At 38.3% G+C, this 19,958-nt stretch overlaps 1 protein-coding gene across 3 annotated transcripts; it reads right to left on the minus strand.

Annotated features, from left to right (window-relative positions):
- Nucleotides 1-2,420: 2,420 nt before the first annotated feature.
- Nucleotides 2,421-18,217, minus strand: LOC128089258 (programmed cell death 1 ligand 2-like). 3 transcript variants are annotated; one of them, XM_052700483.1, is made up of 9 exons: nt 18,043-18,217; nt 15,830-15,964; nt 15,154-15,258; nt 12,013-12,081; nt 10,168-10,530; nt 8,851-9,135; nt 8,094-8,234; nt 7,234-7,275; nt 2,421-5,123 (listed from the first exon to the last, which is right to left on the minus strand). In XM_052700483.1, the coding sequence occupies exons 4-9, from the start codon at nt 12,065-12,067 to the stop codon at nt 5,041-5,043; spliced, it is 969 nt and encodes a 322-aa protein (XP_052556443.1). In that variant the 5' UTR covers nt 12,068-12,081; nt 15,154-15,258; nt 15,830-15,964; nt 18,043-18,217; the 3' UTR covers nt 2,421-5,040. The 3 variants fall into 3 exon arrangements, with proteins under 3 accessions (XP_052556443.1, XP_052556442.1, XP_052556444.1); XM_052700482.1 differs by lacking the exon at nt 15,830-15,964; XM_052700484.1 differs by lacking the exons at nt 12,013-12,081; nt 15,830-15,964.
- Between the last annotated feature and the right edge of the window lie 1,741 nt (nt 18,218-19,958).

Raw genomic sequence — 19,958 nt, forward strand, 5'->3', positions numbered from 1 at the left:
TAGTGGGGCTGTTCAGTCTGGAGAAGAGAAGGCTGCATGGTGACCTGATAGCAGTCGTTCAGTATCTAAAGGGGAGCTACAGAAAAGAGAGGGTCATACTCTTCAGAAGAGTCTGTTGTGGTAGGACAAGAAGAAATGATTTCAAACTGAAAGAAAGTGGATTTAAATTAGATATAAGTAAAAAGTCTTTTACAGTGAGGCTGTTGAGGCACTGGAACAGGTTGCCCAGAGATGTGTTGGATGCCCTGTCAATGGAGACTTTCAAGGCCAGGCTGGATCAGGCTCTGAGCAACCTGATCTAGCTGTGCATGATCCTGTGCATTGCAGGGACTAGATGACCTTTAAAGGTCCTTTCCAACTCTGAGTTTTCTATGATTCTATGAAATCAACTAGTTCAGTGTTTTTATGTGCTGACATGCAAAAGTGTATGTTGCAAAAAAACAGAACAGTAGTCCTATTCTCCTTTCTGCTCTTAGTCACAGAACAAACTGCAGCTTGCAGATGCTAAAAATGCTGTTATGAATCTTCTGCAAGCCTCTGGAAGCCAAGATAAATAGCAGGTGAAGAATGAACAGGAAGACCAATCAACCTGTGCTAAAATGGCAAACATCTCACTGTGAAATAGGCCAGAAACAAAAGTCGTGTCTTCCTTTACTGGACAACACGAATTAGATAATTAAAAATGTATTTTTTACATATATGTTTGTGGAAAGAGATTATCATTAAAATCTGGTGAGCTATCAAAGGTTTTTAAGGAATTTAAACCAGTGAGTAGTTTAAATTTTCCACAAACTATAACCAAATCTATGCCTTGCTACAGTATATTAACACAATATTAATTGTGCTTCTTGTATTTTTTATGACACCCTTGTAGGTGAGATAAAGTTGTTCAGGGTAATAAAGGAGATCTGTATCATAAATCATGAGTGGTGTCCCCCAGAGATGTGTCTTGGGACTGGTGATCTTCAACATCTTTATCAGTGCATAGACAAGTGGGATTGAGTGTATCCTCAGTTTGTTGATAATTCCAAGCTGAGTGCAGCTGACAGTAGAAGGAAGGAATGCCATCCAAAGGGACTGGGCGCACTCGTAAAGTGGGCACACGAAAATATAAGGAGATTTAACAAGGCTCAGTGCAAGGTGTTGCATTTGGGTCAAGGTTATCCCAGATATGAATACAGACTGGGAGAACTCATTGTGAATAGACCTTTGAAGAAGGACTTGGGGGTTCTGACGGATGAAAAGCTGGATATGAACCAGCTGTTTACTCTTGCAGCCCTGAAAACCAACAGTATTCTAGTCTGTATTAACAGGGATGGCCAACAGAGAGAAGGAGGTGATTGTTCCCCTCTATTCTGCCCTTGTGAGGTCCCATCTGGAGTCCTTTTTCCATGTCTGGGGCCCCCAGAACGGGAAGGATGTGAAGCTGTTGGAACAAGGCTAGAGGAGGGCCATGAAGATGATCAGAGGGCTGGAGCACCTCTCCTATGAAGAAAGACTGAGGGAGCTGAATTTGTTCAGCTTAGAAAAGACTCCAAGGAGGTCTCGTTTTATCTTTCCAGTATTTGAAGAAAATTTATAAGTGTGAGGGGACTCACTTTATACATGTTCTGACTGTGATTAGAATGAGGGGAAATGGCTTTAAATTAAAAAAGGGAGATTTATGTTAGATGCTCGGAAGAATTTTTTTGCTTGGAGAGGGGCATGAGTCTCTGAAACAGGTTTACTGGAGAGGTTGTAAATGCCCCATCTGTGGAGACATTCAAGGCCAGGCTGGATGGGATTCTAGGCAGCCTGATCCAGTGGCTGGCAACCCTGCCCATGGTAGGGGAGTTGGAACTAGATTATCTTTAAGATCCCTTTTAAATTATCCATTCTGTGATTCTATGATTCTATAATATCAGGAAAGGCCATGGAAATATCCTATGCTGGGTGTTCCCTAGTTGAGAGTAAGCTTTAAAGTCTGTCCCTATAGACTAATTATTATAGTATCTAGAAACTTTACAGTCTTGGTCTAAAAATATCAGCTATTTTCATCTCACTGTAATCTTAAAAACTGTGGGAAAAACAAACAAACAAAAAAACAAAACAACACCACCACTACCAACAAAAAACCCCTCTTCCAATATGCTGTGGGCAATTTACCCAAAACTTACTTCATCTTTTTCAAGATAACTTCAACAGTAGCTGAAGTAGAAAGAACAGAGGCTCATCACACCACACACATATCATATGCTTTCATATGGTGTAGCTTCCAGTAAAAAGCAACTCATGCATGAATTTGTATACACATATAGACGTATCAGGCAGATGACAAGCTGTCACTTACTAATCTGTGAGAATCATCCTGATTTATTTTTACTGTAGTTCATAGGTATCTATTGAGAGTTGGTAAAAAAATACATACATGCAAACCAAGACACATTTTTGGATGTTTTTATGGTTCTTAACAGTAAGTAGTAAAACTGCTCCTTCCATATGAAATGGAGTGGATAGGACACAGAATTGTAGTAAAAAGCTGTACTGCCTCTGTCTAGGAATGCCAGCATATATGTAATTGGTTTCTATGAAAAGTAAAACCAGGGACTGTTTGTTATGTAAAAACATGCAAGAAGTGCAATAGTCCCTACCCGCATCAAGGCAAACTTTACTTAGAAGAGTAATATAGTAACAGGATGACTTTCATTTAGTAAGGAACAATAATCCATAATCAAATTACAAATTCTGTGGCACATGCTTTATGTTCATCCACATACATTCAGCTTAAATTACTTTCATTTTATGGATATGAGAAAGGAATGGAAAAAAAACCAACCAACCAAACAAAAAAACCCAAAGTCCTTACAGGGGCTAGAGTTTGCACAGTGACTAACAGAAGGGTCTTGTGATTCCCAGTGGAGTATGAATCTGTCATGGAGAGAAATCTCTTTACTGTATGCACTGACCCTTAACTATTGCTAAATACTGCGAGCTAGGGCAGTTCCCAAGCTGCTAAACACTGCAAGCTAAGCACTACTTTGAGAAGCTGCCTCTGATTCACTGACATCTATCCGATTTCTCATATCAGCAAGGATGTGGCAAGCCTTGTGTGCATTCTGCTCAGCTGAATCCAGTGGTGACAACTGAGTATTTAAAGATACAATATACAGATATCCCAGATATCCAAGCTGAGGTGATGATAAGGAGATACATTTTTCCTCTTTCCCAAATAAAATCAACATCAGTCCTCCTTTTTTTAAGATCAACTATCATGGAGAGGAAATAAATGCTGTCTTTCAGATCCTTTGCTGCAGTAGGTCAGCTGTGTGCTAGTGTGAATAACTGCAAGTGTCACTGGAGAAGCAGCTTCTGTCTATATCCAAAGAACTATAAAAAAAATCTTGATTTTACTGATACAGTGGGTTTTTTTGGTGAAGCAGACAGTGCTCTTGAGAATAATGTCAGAAATAGTTTCTGTGTAAGCACTTCTTTTTAATCTTGTTATGTTATAGTCTGGTATATAGTATATAATGTGTTGGAACCTGCTTTGGCAGGGGGGTTGGACTCGATGATCTCTGGAGGTCCCTTCCAACCCCTACAATTCTGTGATTCTGTGATATGTGATGTTACTGTCTTGTTATATTTCCCACACCCTTATCTCTAAATTGGAGAGATATGGATTTGAAGGGTGGACTATTTGGTGCATAAATAACTGGTGAGATGGTCACAAGCAGAGGGCTGTGGCCAACAGCTCTGTGTCCAGGAGAAATGTAGATTAGATATTGGGGGGAAATTTTTCACTCAGATGGTGGTGAGGCACTAGAACAAGCTGCCCAGAGAAGTTGTGGAGGTATTCAATGTTTGTTGAGACTCAGGGCAGCCTGATCTAGTTGGAGGCTAATCCCGCCTACTGCAGGAATTTGGAACTAGATTATGTTTAAGGTCACTTGCAATCCAAGTCATTCTTTGATTCTATGATTCTGCATCTGTCTTCGGAGAAAAAGCAGTTCACTAGAGCCAGTGCTCTTTGAAAATAACATGCCAAATCCATCTCAGTGCCTGTGATTCACTGTTTGATGACTATTTAAGAAGCAAAACATTGTTTCCTGCTGTGTGGTTTTTCAGAACTGGTACTGTACAAACTGTGCCCAAGATGCAGGATATTCAGAGTTAAGTAAAGTTTTTTCAGGCATTACTACAAATGGGAAATAAACAATTATGTGCCTAGAATATAGAAAATTCATATCTTCCTCTGAAAATAAAATTACCATTTAAACATTATCTGAAAAATCTGGCTGAACAACATTTTCACTTTTGCTTCTACATTCCTCTCCCCAAAAATTATTTTGAGTAATAATCTCAAATGAAAAATTCCTTATTTTTATGTTGCTGCAGCATCACAATTCATAGATTTTCATCTGGCTTATCTACACGGAGACTGTGCATTAATTTTGTCGTCTCTGATATAGCGCTGTTTTACTGTGGGTTTGTGTTTTTTTGTTTTGGTTTGGTTTGGTTTTTTTTTTGTTGTTGTTGTTATTTGGTTGGTTTTGGTTTTAGTTCTGACTGTACTTTGATCTGTCATTAGTTGAGTGAAATACTGATGGGTACTTGTGGTAATTTCCAGTTTAGTATGTTGGAAAGTTTGGAAATGAGATACCAGCATGTAACACTCTCTACATGAAAGGTGTTTATATATAGGGCAGCATATGTAGCTTTTATTCAAATTGCTTCAAGATGTTTGAATCCAAGCAACAATCTTGAGTCCGTACCACTTAATAAAAGTACTCACTGAACTACATTTCATTGAGCCACAGTAAGTTCTAGAATAAAGGGAATAAAAAGAACTGGAGAAAACCTTCTCCTAGTGGCAAACCACATTGAATGACAGCATAATTCTTTGTAACTTCAGATACGAACTGTATCTGTAGATGTCCATTGCTCTAGTGCCAACAAATCCATGAGTTCATCTGTTCATCTGAAATTGGTGTGGTAGCTTTTCCCTTAAGTCCTCAAAAAGATAAAAAAAATGCAAATTGCTGCATGTGAGATGATGAATTTTCACAGATTCACATTCCTGCTTTCTCCAGAATACATGACAGTTGACAAGTATGAAGTCTCTGTTTGAGAGTTATAGTAGCCTCCTTAGAGAAAGGAAAAGGAAGAACATTATTTTAAAAATATACAATAATGACTTGATTTTAACAGCCTAAGGGCAAACACTGAGGGTGATGTCTTTGTTACATGTGAGTTCTTCTGGGTATGCTGAAGTACAGTGGGTCCTTAAAGCTGAAGTTAACTTCGTGACATCCTGCTGCAACCTTCTCAGAGGAAAGAGTACTCTTTTATCTATGATGCAAATCCTGAATTTTCTATTAGCAGCTATCAATGGCAATCCCATGAAAATGAGATAACAAAACTGAAATCAGATTAGGTAGCACCCATGGGAATGCTTGTTAGTAAAATTTGTGCAGCTGCAGAGAAGTTTGCAGAACTGGGACTTCAGTGATGAGGTAGAATGTTCTGCATCCTCAGTAATAGAGCAGCTCAAGCTGCAGTTTAAAATGATCACATGAACAATCCTTGTTCCTGTAACCAGGGCCATGTGGGTCATTTCCAAGGCTCTTTGGTAAAGTATCTGTGGCTTCAACTACATACTTATCATGGAATAAAGGTTCTTTCCAGTGTTTCTTAAAAATACATGGTGCTGAGAAATAGAAATGTTTGTGCAACATGCAGTAAGTCATATGGCAAAGATTTTTGGTCATTAAAATGAAGAAGTAAAACAAAACCACAAAAAGCAGCTACATCTCATTTAATTTCTTCATTTCAGTAAATGCAAAGAGGAGGCTACTGCCTACACAGCAAAAAAAATCCTACAACAGTAATACAAAAAGCCAGGGGAAGCCTGACTGTGTTCAGACAACGTGCACTGGAATTATGTTCAGACATGCACCAGAACTGCTTGCCTTCAGCTTTCATTCATTTGCATGTGGCATAGCTCCAAAGAAGTTTCACACCACCACACATAAAATGAGAAAGGGCTCTTAACTCCAGTAAGTTATGATTTGTGAAAGGTGAAAGTGATTTTCTGAAAGTGTCATCTTACAAGTGGTATCTAGTGATGCTGGTGAGGTAAGAGGCACACACTGCTATCTGAGGTGAAGTAAGAGTCAGTGAAGATTTCATGCCCCTCTCCCCAATCCCCAGGTTTTATTTCTGCTATGGAAGTGACTTTTTGATGCTTTTTTTTTTTTTTTTTTTTCCTTCTTCTCTAGTAATGGGAAACAAAGGTGACTTCTCCAGTAAATCTTGTCCTTGGAAATGCCCAAAGTTGTCTATGAGTCTAGAAACTGCTCTGTGTTATTTCCTCAGGCCCTCCATCACTTGTGTCACAGTTCTGCTCTACGCAGTGGGGGAGTCAGTCATCTTCCTTGAGTACACTGGGCACCTCAAGGTTGGCCTCAATAGGCTATTTGAGCACCAAGGAATGGCACTTCTACCTGGCGCTGGCCCAGCCTCTCTGCTAACAATGCATTAATCTGTAAGACTTCTGTTTATAGGTAACAAAAGTGATTTATGTATGTAGGTGTTTTAAGAGCTTTCTTACATCACTTTAGAGTTCACTATGGTGGTTTTTTTTTTTTTTTTTTTTTTTTTTGCCAGTTCAATTTTGGTACAGGACAGTCACATGCATCCTAATGTCTTTAGGCATTGCATTTGTTTCTCAATGTAACAATTTCTAGATGTTTAGGGATGCTATATATTCATTAGATGAGAAAAATCATGGTGGACCATCTAATGCTCCAGAGAAATCAGGTGTCATTTTTTTACTGCCAAAATATGTGGACTGAATCAAAAGCACAACAAATAATTGTGACAAAAAGCTGCATGCCTTCCAAAGCAGCCAGCTTTCTCTTTGTAACCTACCCAGATGAGGCCAGTAGGACTGTAGTCAGTGTACGCGGGTGTAGACATAGACATACATGCAAGCGCCCTGTATCTCAGTGAAAGGGAATAAATATTCACTAATTTTTATACAGCATGTGAGAAAGTTGTAAGGTTGGATTTGCGTTTTTTAGAGATTATTACAGATACTAGATATTTAGAAGATTTAAGAAAAGTTCAAATTAAATTCAAAGTAGAATCCATTTTGATATAGCAATATTTAGGTTGCTGTCTGCAGATTTACAAAGCTCTTACCTTAGAGGAGGGAAAAGCTATAAATATCAACATTAAAAAATAATAACTTACTGTTCTCATCTGTCACAGTAGAGCTCAATTTTCCTTTCCTGTCTGTTAAAACAAAATTAAACAAATTTAACTTAAACATTTCAAATATTGGAAGAAACAAATTCAAAAAACTTTTGCATTAAACAGAGCTTTAAACACATGTAAGATTTTATTATTAATTCATACCAAGTAGACAGACTTCTCTACATTTCTTTTCATTTATGAATTTTGAATCAAATTATAAAGACCTATAACCAAACTTGATTCAGTCTTGTTACAATTCTATTTGTCTGAGTTTATTGGAGTCTTCTTATATTCAGGAAAAGACTAGAATAACAGCCCATTTGCATTTTTGAGTATTGCATTTACAAGCCAGGAAATAAACACTATACATATATTAGTCCAACAAAGTAGTAGAGGAGCATGCCATTTCAGCTAGACTGCCTTTAATTCATTGTTGTAAATGAAAGTTTTATGTCAAATGTTGTAGATGCAGTGACTTTGTAGCCAATAAGAGTGACAGCAAGACATGGGCTCCAAGGTGACTAAATTTGTTAATCTGTTGCTATGAATGGAAACAAGTACCAACAAGCTAGGCTTTTGCAGCTCTCCTGTAAAAAAAACAAAGACTTGCTTATGTCCTTTAGTGAACAATTGATGATATGATATAATGTACACTTAAACACCTGCTCACATAAGTAAAAGGTGAGAAGAACAAAGTCCAACACAAATACAGCAAGATTTCATTTTAAATAGTATTCCTCTAGAAAGAAAATGTGACCAAAATCATATGAACATGCCTAGGGTTATTAAACCTTCAAATACATTGTTCACAAGAAAAATTAATAAGAGAAAAATGCACTATCTGAAGTAAAATGTACCTTTTTTAGCACGGCAATTCTTGAACAATTTTCTCTTTTGAAAGATTATTAATGCAGGGAGAAGGACCAGTACTATCACACACGTGGCGACAACAAATAAGATCAGGGACTTTTGTCCGCCAGACTGTGTACTCATTAAAGCTGTCAAAGGAAAACAAAACAGAACACACAAAAAACAAACAAAAAAAAATTAAGAAAAGTAAATCTGTAATTTAGAAAGCAGCAGAATTTATGAACTTCCAGTTCTGATTCTCCAAAGCCTGGCTCTGACTGAACTTAAGATTCATAACATTTATCAGGGTTATCTTACACTCTATGAATTTTTAATTCTGCAATATTACTTCAAGAATCTTTACATGTGTCAGCTTTCCTGTTTTCATGCCATTTGAGCAACCAATACTGCAATTTATCTGTATTCCATAAGAACAATTCATTAGAATTTTATGTCAGGGAACATATGCATGATGATTAAAGAATTTCTACCATACTGACAGCAAAACATTGGGAGCTACTCTAAAATTAAAATACACTATAATAGACTAGAAAATGACTAGACTGGCTTTCTGCGGTGTGAGCTAGCCTTGGCTTCAAAGACATTAATAGCACTGACTTGATTCTTTCCAGAGCATCACTATTGCTTTCTGGAGTGAAGTTCTGGTGATGGATAATAGAACAAAATATATGCACTATCATTTTCTCCTTTCTAACTCTCTTTCTCTGTCATCTCTCTCTCATACAAGTTCAAGGTGATATGAACCTAAAGAGTAAATGTAAGCTGAAGTATTTTCACTGAGTTCTTTATTCCAGAATATGCAGCTGTAATTCTCATTCATGTTTTGATTGATTATCAGGATGCTGGTGACATTGTAGAGGCCATCTGCAGTCAGTGTGTAGGTAGTATTTGCAGACCCGCTGAGACTGAAGTTCTTTTCATTTTGCCAGAATACCTCTGCCAGAGGAAAGCCTTCTGACTGGCATATAAAAGCAAACTTGTCTTCATTCCGTTTTCTTGTTTTCTGTGTGTTTATTATCTTGTAGGATGCTGCATAAGAACAGGTGAAGTTAAGTCATTTTCAGTCATTATCCCATTTCCCTCCTTCTCCTTATTGTCTGTGACTTTATCTGAAACAATCTTATTTGAAATGATGAAGTTTTGTAGAACAACTCAGTAGTATTTGTTCAATCCTTCTGAGGCCTACAGTATCAGAGTTTACTTCATTACTCTGTCCAAGACAGTAGTTAACATTGAATTCATCAATACAGAGGAAACTAGTGAAATCCCATGGGGTCCCATCCCAAAACACAAAATAGTAGCTATATTGCAAGAGAAATAATGCAGGCTGCATCAAGGTTTTTGTTTTTGTTTTTGTTTTTAATTTGTGTTACCATACTTTATAAATAGGCATGGTATTTTCACAGTATTTAGAAGGAAAAGAGCCTAGAATCTTCACAAGATCAGGTCAGAGGTACCAAAGTAGTCTTTAAAATTGACTGTGACCATTTTTGCATTTGACAAAGTTAATTATTCAAATGCCTAAGTGAGAAATGAATGCCATCTTGAATCACACAGACATGCAGCAATTAATGGGAAACACCAGAGGTCTTTCTAAGGACTGTTCTGCCATGCTATCCAGTCATGTATCATTTATTACTGATGCTCATTTGGCTTTGACTGAGAAAACTGAGAAAATCATATGTCTGTGCTCACTGAGCTGCAGTCACCGGGGAAATCTCCAGTGGGGATGAGCAGGAGGGCTCATCAGTAAATTAAAACACATCAGAGAAAAGCTTGGGAATGGCCAGAAGTGGATCAACAGAGGAGTTGATGGGGAAGGGGGAGTTCCACAGATGAGGATGCTGGGAAAAGATGGAGTGCACCCCAGAGAAGCTCAGCTGCCATTGAACTGGAACAGATGGCAGTGAGACTGCTTCAGTACTCCTGGGGGCTTAAGCATGAGGGCTTGGTGAGAGATTTATCCATTAATTCCTACCAATTCATAGATTCCTACCTGTCTGTAGAATTTTATTTAAGACATTTCAATTAATAAATACTCATGTTCCTTCAGCCACTGACCTTTTACTTCCAAAGTAATGTACTTGTAGTCAGCACCTTGGTAGTCAATGAGACAAAGGTAAGATCCCACATCTGTCATCTTGACGCTGGTAATTTGAAGGATTGCTCGTCCCGATTTCAATTCGTTGTGTAACAGCGCTGCTCTTCCCATGTAATCGTGGTGTTGGGATGAAAGAAGTGCTTTCCCATTGCGGAGTGTGTACACATCTCTTGATTCCAGCTGACCTTGCCTCTTCTGCTCCCAGACAACACTCAGGAGTCCCAGGTTCAATGAGCCATTCACAGGGAATCTACATTCCATGGTCACATTGCTCCCGTACTCCACAACATATAGCTGTTGAGGAACTTCAACTGTGAATAAAGCTAAGGGAGGAAAAGAAAACAGCTGTTGTTTGCTGTGCTGAAATACTTTCTGATTTTATTTGAGCTTGGTCAAACAGCTTTCATATTGTCAGGTATACAGTTATTAGCTTGACTTCAGGTTCTAAGCATTTTTTTCCTATTCACATTAGCATTTTACAATGTCAGCAGTACCTATAGAAAATCAACTCTATTTTGTACTGCTTACAGAATCTGAATAATAAGGACAAGACGAACAATTTTTTTTTCACTTTAAAAAATAGGTTAAGTTTGAGTAGTGATGACACAGGCAGTACTGTTCTAAAATCACTGTTGTATCTTGTGTGTCCTAAGGTTCTTATAAAAGCACAAATAAATACGGAAATACTAAAGCTAATTTTGTTGTTTTTTAAAAAGTGAAAATCCAGTTTAAGTCCTGTGAAACACATGTATTGGCACTAAGTAAGTAAGAATATCTGGCAAGAATTGCTGTGTAGCAGCTGCAGTCTTCCACACACATGAACCATGTGAATATCTTTGATCCATGTAAATTCAGAAATACACAAAATTATTACAGAAAGCGTTCACCAACTTTGAAAGTCATATTGTCATGAATACTTTACCCATTTAAAGCATACTTGATAAAGGAAAGCTTTTTATAATTGATGATTCCATAAACCTTGTTACTTTCTTTTTTATTGGACTTATCATATATTGTTATTTTTAATTTAATAGAAGCACTTGAAAATGTTTACAGCAATATTCAAAAGAGAAGTTCATGCAACTATTTGTGCATTTTTCTTATTATTCTTTCACGTGTTTGTTAAATACTTGCAGGGAAATTTTCAGTTCCTATTAGCAATGTTTGTTTGTTCATTTGAATACAATGTAGAGACAGATAAATAATATGAAAAAATACCAAACTCTTCCCATTTATTTTATCTATTATATGTAAAATATCTTTATAGAACATATGAGTTCACTGACTTGATAGAAGTTAAATAAAGAATATATTTCCTGCAAAATCCTTTGAGCACAGTGGCCACCCAGGGGACACAGACTTACTGCAGTGTTATATGCCATGCTCCTCACTCAGTTTTCTGCTCCTATGACCCCCTTTAGCCAAACTGCTCCTTCTAGGAGATGGATAGAAGGATACATGTGGCTTTACTTCAGTATGTCTTGCACTGAGATTGTTTACTTTACAGCTATCTTGTGGTTATTCTCTCTCTCACAGTCATGCCTGGTAATTCAGGTCACCTCTACTGTCAACACACAATGCTTTCAAGAAGAACAATGGTAGAGAGTGATGTACACCTGTCCTTATCCTCAGTGCTTAGACAATGCCTTCTGTAAGACATTTTAGGGCAGAGGCTCCAGACACCAGCAGCTGTTCAGGGAAGTAAGTATTCATTGTGAGATGCTGCAACCCACATCATTAGGACATAGCAGTGTTGTTACATTGGTCCTAATGATGGGAATGAAAGGCTGTCCACTCCCTCTCACCTGAAACCATGCAGAGCTGCATTTCCAGCAACAGCATTGTCAGGATTTGGAACATTTTCTCAGGTTGATCTGAAACAAAAGAATTGCAACTTAACTTACAACAGCTATCTTCTGCTTGAGTGGTGTTCTAGAATACTGTCACTAAAAGCCTTTCAAACCTTGGGAATCTATCACAGCTAAGAAACACCAATAAATGCAAAGCAATACTAGAATGTCTCTAGAAACAAGGGAAACCCTGGATCAAACAACACGTGTTCATACTGCTGAACTCTGGCAGTGAAAGGAAAGAAAATATTTCTACAACTTTGTCCTTGAAGCTTTCAAGATCTGTAGCTTGCAATCTTAAGAAATCTGACAGGACAGCATTTTTACAGCAGCTCTATACCCACAAATAACAAAAGCAATTTCAGTTGGTTTCTTGCATGCCAGAGAGATTTATAAAAATGCAGAACCAGATTGTTTTTGTTGCTATCTGTGCTAACACCTGATCTAGCTTACAAAGATCACTAGCACCTGACCCTTATTTTGTTTCAACTCCATTTTCCATAATTTTTTTTATATACCTATTATCTGAGTTTATTATCAGAGCCCTTTAACGTCACAACCAGCAGATACTTGGCATTAAAAAATGAGGTACTGGAAATATCAGAGTGAGGTAAAATAACCTTGCTTCAGATTTTAGGGCTGGGTGCTAATTTCACTTTACACATAGCAGTTCCTGTCATTTACAAAGTACCTTGCATTACTGGCAATAAACCATAAGCCCTTAAGTAATGCAGGACAAAGTCCAATTTAAGGTTTAGCATCTTCCTGTTTCAGTAACATGGAAAGTATTATTTATACTTCTGTATATGGATCAGCATAACTAAGCAAAAAACAAACAAACAAACAAACAATAAAACCAGAGAATAACATGGGAGAGCAGACCAGCTCTGCAGGAATTAGCAAGTTCACTAGATACAGCTTTAAGCTGGATTTGAAGAGCAGGTGCCACATTATGGGATGAGACACTTCTGGATATAAGTACAGGCTGGGTAACTGAAGAGCAGCCCTGTAGAAAAGAATGTTTTGTGGTGTTGTTGTCAGTGTGGAGAGGAACATGAGTCAGCAGTGTGCTCTGGGGGCCAGAAGGGCCAACTGCACCCCGGGGTGCCCAGTAATGCTTCAGGAAAAGAGGAGGAGTTGCCCTGCTCTGCTCTGTGCTGTGTGGCCTCACCATGAGCACTGTATTCGGTGGTCACCACAGTATAAGGATACAATACAACTATTGACTAAGAAGATGTCAAAGAGTCTGGAGAGCAAAGTGTATGAGGAGTGGCTGAGGTCCCCGGGTTTATTCAGCTCAAAGCACAGCAGGCTGGGGAGAGGCCTCATGGAGACTGCAGCTCCTCATGGGGGGAGCAGAAGGGCAGTACTGAGTTCTGTTCTCTGGTCATAGTGACAGGGCCCAAGGGGATGGCATGGAGCTGTCAGGGGAGTGTCAGATGTGTTAGGTAAAAGTTCTTCACCAAAGGGTGATGGGCATAGAACAGGCTCCCTAGGGTAGTGGTTATGTTCCCAAGCTGCTGGAGCTCAAGAAGTATTTGTTCAATGCTCTCAGACACAGAGTTTGGATTTTGGGTGATTCTGCAGGGAGAGAGGAGCTGAACTCAATGATCCTCAAGGGTACATTTCAGGCCAGGATATTCTGTGATTCCATGATTATATGATGTAAGAGTTTATTTGAACAAATCAAGCTCACTATCATAGTCTGAAAGAAATCAGTGAAAGAGATCCAGAAATAAGTATAAGGAAGAAAAGCAAAGAAGGAACAATTTTAGACTTCCTCAAAGTAGACTTACTGCAGAGAGTTTTAGATTTTACTTCCCTGTTCATTTGTGACTCAGTCAGAAACATTTTGGCTCTGATTCTTTCAGGTGCTTCATTTTTCTGAGTGCTCACATCTTTGGGCTCTTGGTGCCTCAGAAAGTCAGGCTCAAAATTTTATCAAGGTTAGCAACCCAAAATAAGGAGACATTTCTTGGAAAATTAGGCCTTAATGTTTTGATATCACAAAGGCGATATTACTGCAACTATAGTATGCAAGTTTATTAAATATAAATGAAGGCTAATTACTTTTAGCGGAGAACTGATGAATTGCATATGGTATTGCATATGAGAAATCCTGATTATTTTAGCTATGTGAAAAAGGAGCTGATAAATAATATTGGCAATAGTATCTTCATTTCTTGAATGCAGAAACAAAGATCCTGCACTGCTAGTATGGCTGGGCTGAATTTCACTCATTATGAAGTCACTACATTTAGTACTACAAGGAAACAAACCATCCTCAGTTGCCACAGTTCACTAGCTGTGGCAACTGAGTTCATGCCTCAGTTGCTCACTAATCCATCCACATACCAAGAAGCGGGTGAACATAGGAGGAAGAAGTGAATGAAGAACAGAATAGTGTCTTATTCCTATATATAAATCCTTGTGGGATGCTTGAGGTGAATCTACTCTCTTTCATATATTGAAAATGAAGAGCACATATCTGGTGCTTCAAATGAACTTTTTTTTAAAAAAATATACCTATTACAGAGAGTAAAAGATAGATAGAGCAAAAATAAGGAAATACATAATTCATGGCCCAGAAGATATAAATCATAATTATTAAATACAATAAAAATTATTGCCAGATGAGATGCATTAGTGTAAGAGCATGGTACTTAACTATCAATATCTGAAAAAGCTCAAACAGAAATATGTTTTTGTTTGTGACACTGAAAGCAAAGCCATGTGGATAGCTGTGCCAGCCATCCTGAAACATTCCCATAAACAGATGTCTACCAGCAACTGGTAGGTGCTTTCATCTGGACTGACTGTTACCAACTATTCATTCTGCTAGAATGGATGCATTTGGCACCAGTCTTAGCCAGAAGTCCACTCCTGGATAGTGGGAATTTCCACATTGTTGCCAACATTGAAGTATTTGCAAGAAGCTTGGTAAGCAAGGAGTATTTTAAAGTATCACAGATTGATTGAGTGGGAAGGTATATCTGAAGGACATATGGTGCATCCCCTACCCAAGCAAGGCCATCCAAAGAAGGTTGCCCAGAGATCTTTGCAATGTGCTCCTTAGTCATAAAGATTGAAATTTACCTCTTCACAGCATGAACTCTGAATTCAATTTTGTTCCCTTTTCTTAGCTGAAAGGAGCATCTTAGTATAAGACTTTAGTACAAGGCTTCCTGGAACTGCTGATGCCTGGAAAAATCAAGCTGTGTTAACATGACATTTTCTGGACTCTATTTAGCAAAAAGAAGCTCAGTATGAGCAGTACCTGGCTCAAATGATTGTAGCACTCCTCATAATTGCTATCCTTGCTGCCATAAAGAGGATAATAAAAGACCCTGGGAAGGACAGAACGTCCTTTATGCTATCCAGTAAACAGATACAACCAGGAATATAGTCACTGATTTAGTGCCCTTACAGTCTAAAGAAAATCATACACTACCCTTTCCTGGAAATATCATTTCAGGTTCTTTTTTTTTGGGGGGGAGAGGAGGGGGTAAGAGGAGGGGGAGTGGAAGGCTATTCCAGAGAATAGAGTTAGAAGGCACACTAAGCATTTGTGTAAATGCTGCTTACCAGCACTAAGGAATAGGAGTGTTATAGACCATGAGCATAATTTTCACTAGAATACCCAGAACTCCTCAAAAAGTTTAACAAGTTTCCAAGCTCTCTTCAGGACTTAAGAAGTAAAAAATACATGGCAGTTCAGAGTAACAGCTCAGAATAATAGTTTCTGTCTGAAAAATGAAAGGAGTAAGGTTACTTGCTACTTCTGAAGTCAAGCAGGTATCACTATCACTGCAGACAGGTATTTCCTGGCAGGCCAATCTAGCTCATTGGTAGCGCTTGCAGTGCTTTTGTTGTAGAGGGAATGGCACAGGCACTCTCTGCTGGAGCTCTAGAGGGAAACAGGGATGTTGTACTCCACAGCTAGGAGCAGGAAGGGCCACCCACACAGCCCATTCCTCTCCACACAGAATGCCAGCAAATAAGCTTCAGCAAATAAGGTACAACAGGTGGTCTGAAAAGCAATGTGAAATTCTGAGCATGTGGGCTTTGTTATAGAGTTGAAGCAGAAATCATGGCATAGAGGTGTTCACTCTTACGTTCAAAACTTTTGCTCTGCTGCTGATATACTTTATAATATTGCAGAGATCAACTCAGTTTACCCTATTCTTTCTCATTTTACATCCTTCGTATTTTTGTTCTGGAAAGGTATGGCTTGCACAAAGCACAATGCAATGTTCTCTATAAATGCCACAGAAAGGCAAAGAAGTCTGAGTACAAGAAGAATCAAGTGGTGTTAATGTTTCACCCCCTTAGTCTGCATTCAGACAGAAGGAAGCTCTGAATGAGCAACACCAGGCTCTTGTGACTGTACTTTACATGACTGCACTAGTTTGTTTTGAGGTAATTCAGAGCTTCCTACTTGAAAAAGTTGATAATTAATTTTGTTGGAAAACAGAATATATTTTTACACAGATGATAGGTAACACTGTATAAGTCTGCTGAGGCCCAAACACTGTTTGTTTTGTATTTCTCCATCACTGAAACTCTTTTGTGTACTGTATCCCTTCCTAGAAGCACCAAATCTTCCAGCCTTCCAAAATCTGAAAAAAGGCACAACCTTTTCAACCTAGTCATGAAATGCTGCTCTTTTTTCCCCATTAAGTGAAGAATCCAGTGTTTGTGGGTGCTGTTTGTTAGTTAGTTCATTTGTTTTCTCAAAAGATCTAAAAATCCATGTGAAAAAATAAGCTAAAAACTAAGCTCGTATCAACTGCGTCTACATCTTTCAAGCAGAAAGAATGTACTTCATTTTCATTTCAGGGATTTTAAAAAAGAAAATTAGATCTTAATTTAATAAAAGCTAACATTTGCTCAGTCATTTTCTCAGTACTATCTCAGCAGGTCCTGAGGACACAGACTTCTGCTGTCCTTGTCTGTAGCAGTGCCAACACACACTCTCACCTGTTGTCTGTTCTCTCCTGCTGCACTCACTGTCCACCTTGTTCACCTCAGTGTGCTACTGCTGAGCCCATTGCTTCACCTCTGATGTTCACATCACCTATGACAGCCTATTTCTGTCACTTCAATCTGCTCTCCATCTCACTTCAGTTTCCAGGTGAAATGATAATATTTCTCATTTCCTTTTTATATCTCCCTCACTTTTAGTTTTCACTACCCCTGCATTGTTTAAAATGCACCTATAGCCAACTACAATTACAACAACAATTGCAATACAAGTGATAACCATTACTTCTTGTATCTGCCCTTTCTTTTCATTTAATATCAAATATGATTATATACTAACAAAACCTCATTTTTCCCCCATATATTCTAGAATAAGATTGAGTTGAAATCTTTGTTATAGAGGATGTCATTAACAACATTAAAACTAATGCTGCTGTGCATTCTGTACCTCTCAGTTATTAGCAGCAGTGCTGAAGAGTACAGGCTAACAGTTCAGTGTGATCTCTAGCATCTACAGACTTTTCTTGGAAATGCACAAGGTGGAATTCTGTGCTTGCTATACAATCAAAGCAGCCATGCATTGAATAGCTTAATACCAGTAAAAAGAAAGTAACCAGAAATATGCGGACAGAAATACATGCAGAGTTAGATTTTCTTTTTACAGCTTTTCCCTGAATTTCAGAAAGAAAGATTTACAAACAGCAATGTCCCAGTCAGCAAGCTGTAGAGGATTGCCAGCACTCCTATTCTGCCTTCCCCTATGTCAGAAGATTGAGTTAGAGACTGAGGCTCAGTTCCTGAAATTTTCCTTCCCCAGAGTCTGAAGTTATATGATCTATTTTAGGATCCGAGACTCAGTGTCTGATTCAAAATTCACTCTCTGCAAATCGTTTGAAAATAAAATCAATTTAAGTTAATATTGATAACATTAAGCAAAATGTGCAGTCCATCAGCTAGAAATTGAGTAAATTTAGATCGGTATTTTAACAGCATTATACTTACATAGGATCTTTATGCAACCACTGGGAGAACAAGGTTCAAATAACAGTTAAGATTTTCAGAATTTAGAACAGCTGTATCCTGTTTGCATAGCAGCAGCTATCCATCTGGTTCTCATAACCAGTTTAAAACTGTTGTTGAACAAAGCAGCTCATGTTCCTATTCAAGCTATGTCAGAAAAAAAGTGACTGTGCTAAAAGGAAACCACCAAGTTTCTTAGGAATTTATGAGCAGTTCCAGTTTCGTTTTGTATTCAGAATTGTTTCATACTGAAAGCACTTTGTACTCAGATCTGACAACAAGCATCCAAACAGGTTTGTTCAAAGCATTATACAGTATTATTCTTTTAATTGCACACTAATTTTGGATTTATGTCTCCTTAGGGCATTATCCAGCCTTGGATTCTAAACTTGCATCTACTAGAACTATTCCACATTCATGAAACTACCAAGGTGCATTTTCTTAATTTCACCATTTTCTTAATTTTCATCAGATTCATTTTAGAAGACTTTCTCTAGGGATAATCTAACTTCTGCAGAATACATTTCTTGTTCACTTTATTCCATTTACATTTATATTCTGTTTTTAAAAAAAACATCTGCTCACGGTGGAGGTAGTCAAAGACAAGCACCTTGAGGAATTTCCATCCTTGCAAAAACTTGACAGGATAAAGCCTGATTACATGGATATAAGTTGGCACTGCATTGTGCCAACTTAAATGTGGGAGTAGGAGAGGACATCTTTTCCAACATAGATTATTCTATGACTCTGTTAAACCTCATCAAACTCACTGAATATGTATTTTACTATTACACTGTGTTATTTACATCCATACTACAGTTAATCTCTTCTAAGTTAACATTTATGTGTAGCCATATCACATGAAGCTATTCTGAACTTCTTCTAGAAAAACTCCAATGATCTACTTGCCACCTGTCGGAAGTCCAAAGTTTAGATAACTGACTCAGATGATCTTCAGAGATCCCTTCCAACCACAACAATTCTGTGACCCATCTGATGGCAGAGCTCCATACATCCCCACTCATTCAAAGGGCAACTCACTCTCTTTACCTTCACAGCCTGTCCTTCCTAAAGAGTCCATCACAGCACTCCAATGGTGTGAGCTATCCTACCATGTCTCTGTGATCCCAGTCAGGTCGTAGCCCAGTAGAACTCTGCACACAGACTTCTGTAATTCCTCCTGCCTGTTCCACAACTGTGCGCATTGTGTACAGGCATTTCTGGGAGGCTTCCAAATGTCTTATTCCACAGATAGAGCATGAGTGACGTCACTTCCTTCTTAACATGCCTATGCTTGCTATTTTTCTTCTGTTCTGATCCCTGCTGTATCTTTTCTAGCCCTCTCTGACCACGGATTCCTTACTTGTTTGATGAAAAATATCTCCCTCTGCTGCATCTAGCTATCTAAATTTCCACAAGGCTCTTGAGACTTCTTCTGCAAAAAAAACCCAAAATGTTTCCTCTTCTCTTCCCACCTGGCAGAAAAGGTATCCCACAGTAATATTATTGCCAATGCCTCCATCTCTTAGTTGTTTTGCACTAGCTCTGGCTACAATAGTGTTCCTTCTTGTGTTCCTTTTGTGGGACAGGAAATCAGTGAACTGGCTTAGGCATCTCCTGGACCCAGAGACACCTGGCAGGATCTTAACGGGAACAATCATATAGAGTGCCAGACCAGGAAAATACGGGATGGGAGAGGGGGAATTAGAGAGGAGTTGCTGCACAAGCAACTTCTATGGTATTTTCCTGGTTTTCACATATTTAGATGGTACACCATTGGTATTTGTCTGTCAAGGATATTTCCAGCCAGAAGGAAAAAGGAACAGACATTAAAAGCCCTGCAGGTCCAATAGTAATTATTCTATTTTTTCTTATCATTAGTTATACTTTAATACAAT

This window comes from Tympanuchus pallidicinctus, unplaced genomic scaffold, assembly GCF_026119805.1.
Source record: "Tympanuchus pallidicinctus isolate F22 unplaced genomic scaffold, pur_lepc_1.0 scaffold4, whole genome shotgun sequence".
Lineage (NCBI taxonomy): Eukaryota > Metazoa > Chordata > Aves > Galliformes > Phasianidae > Tympanuchus > Tympanuchus pallidicinctus.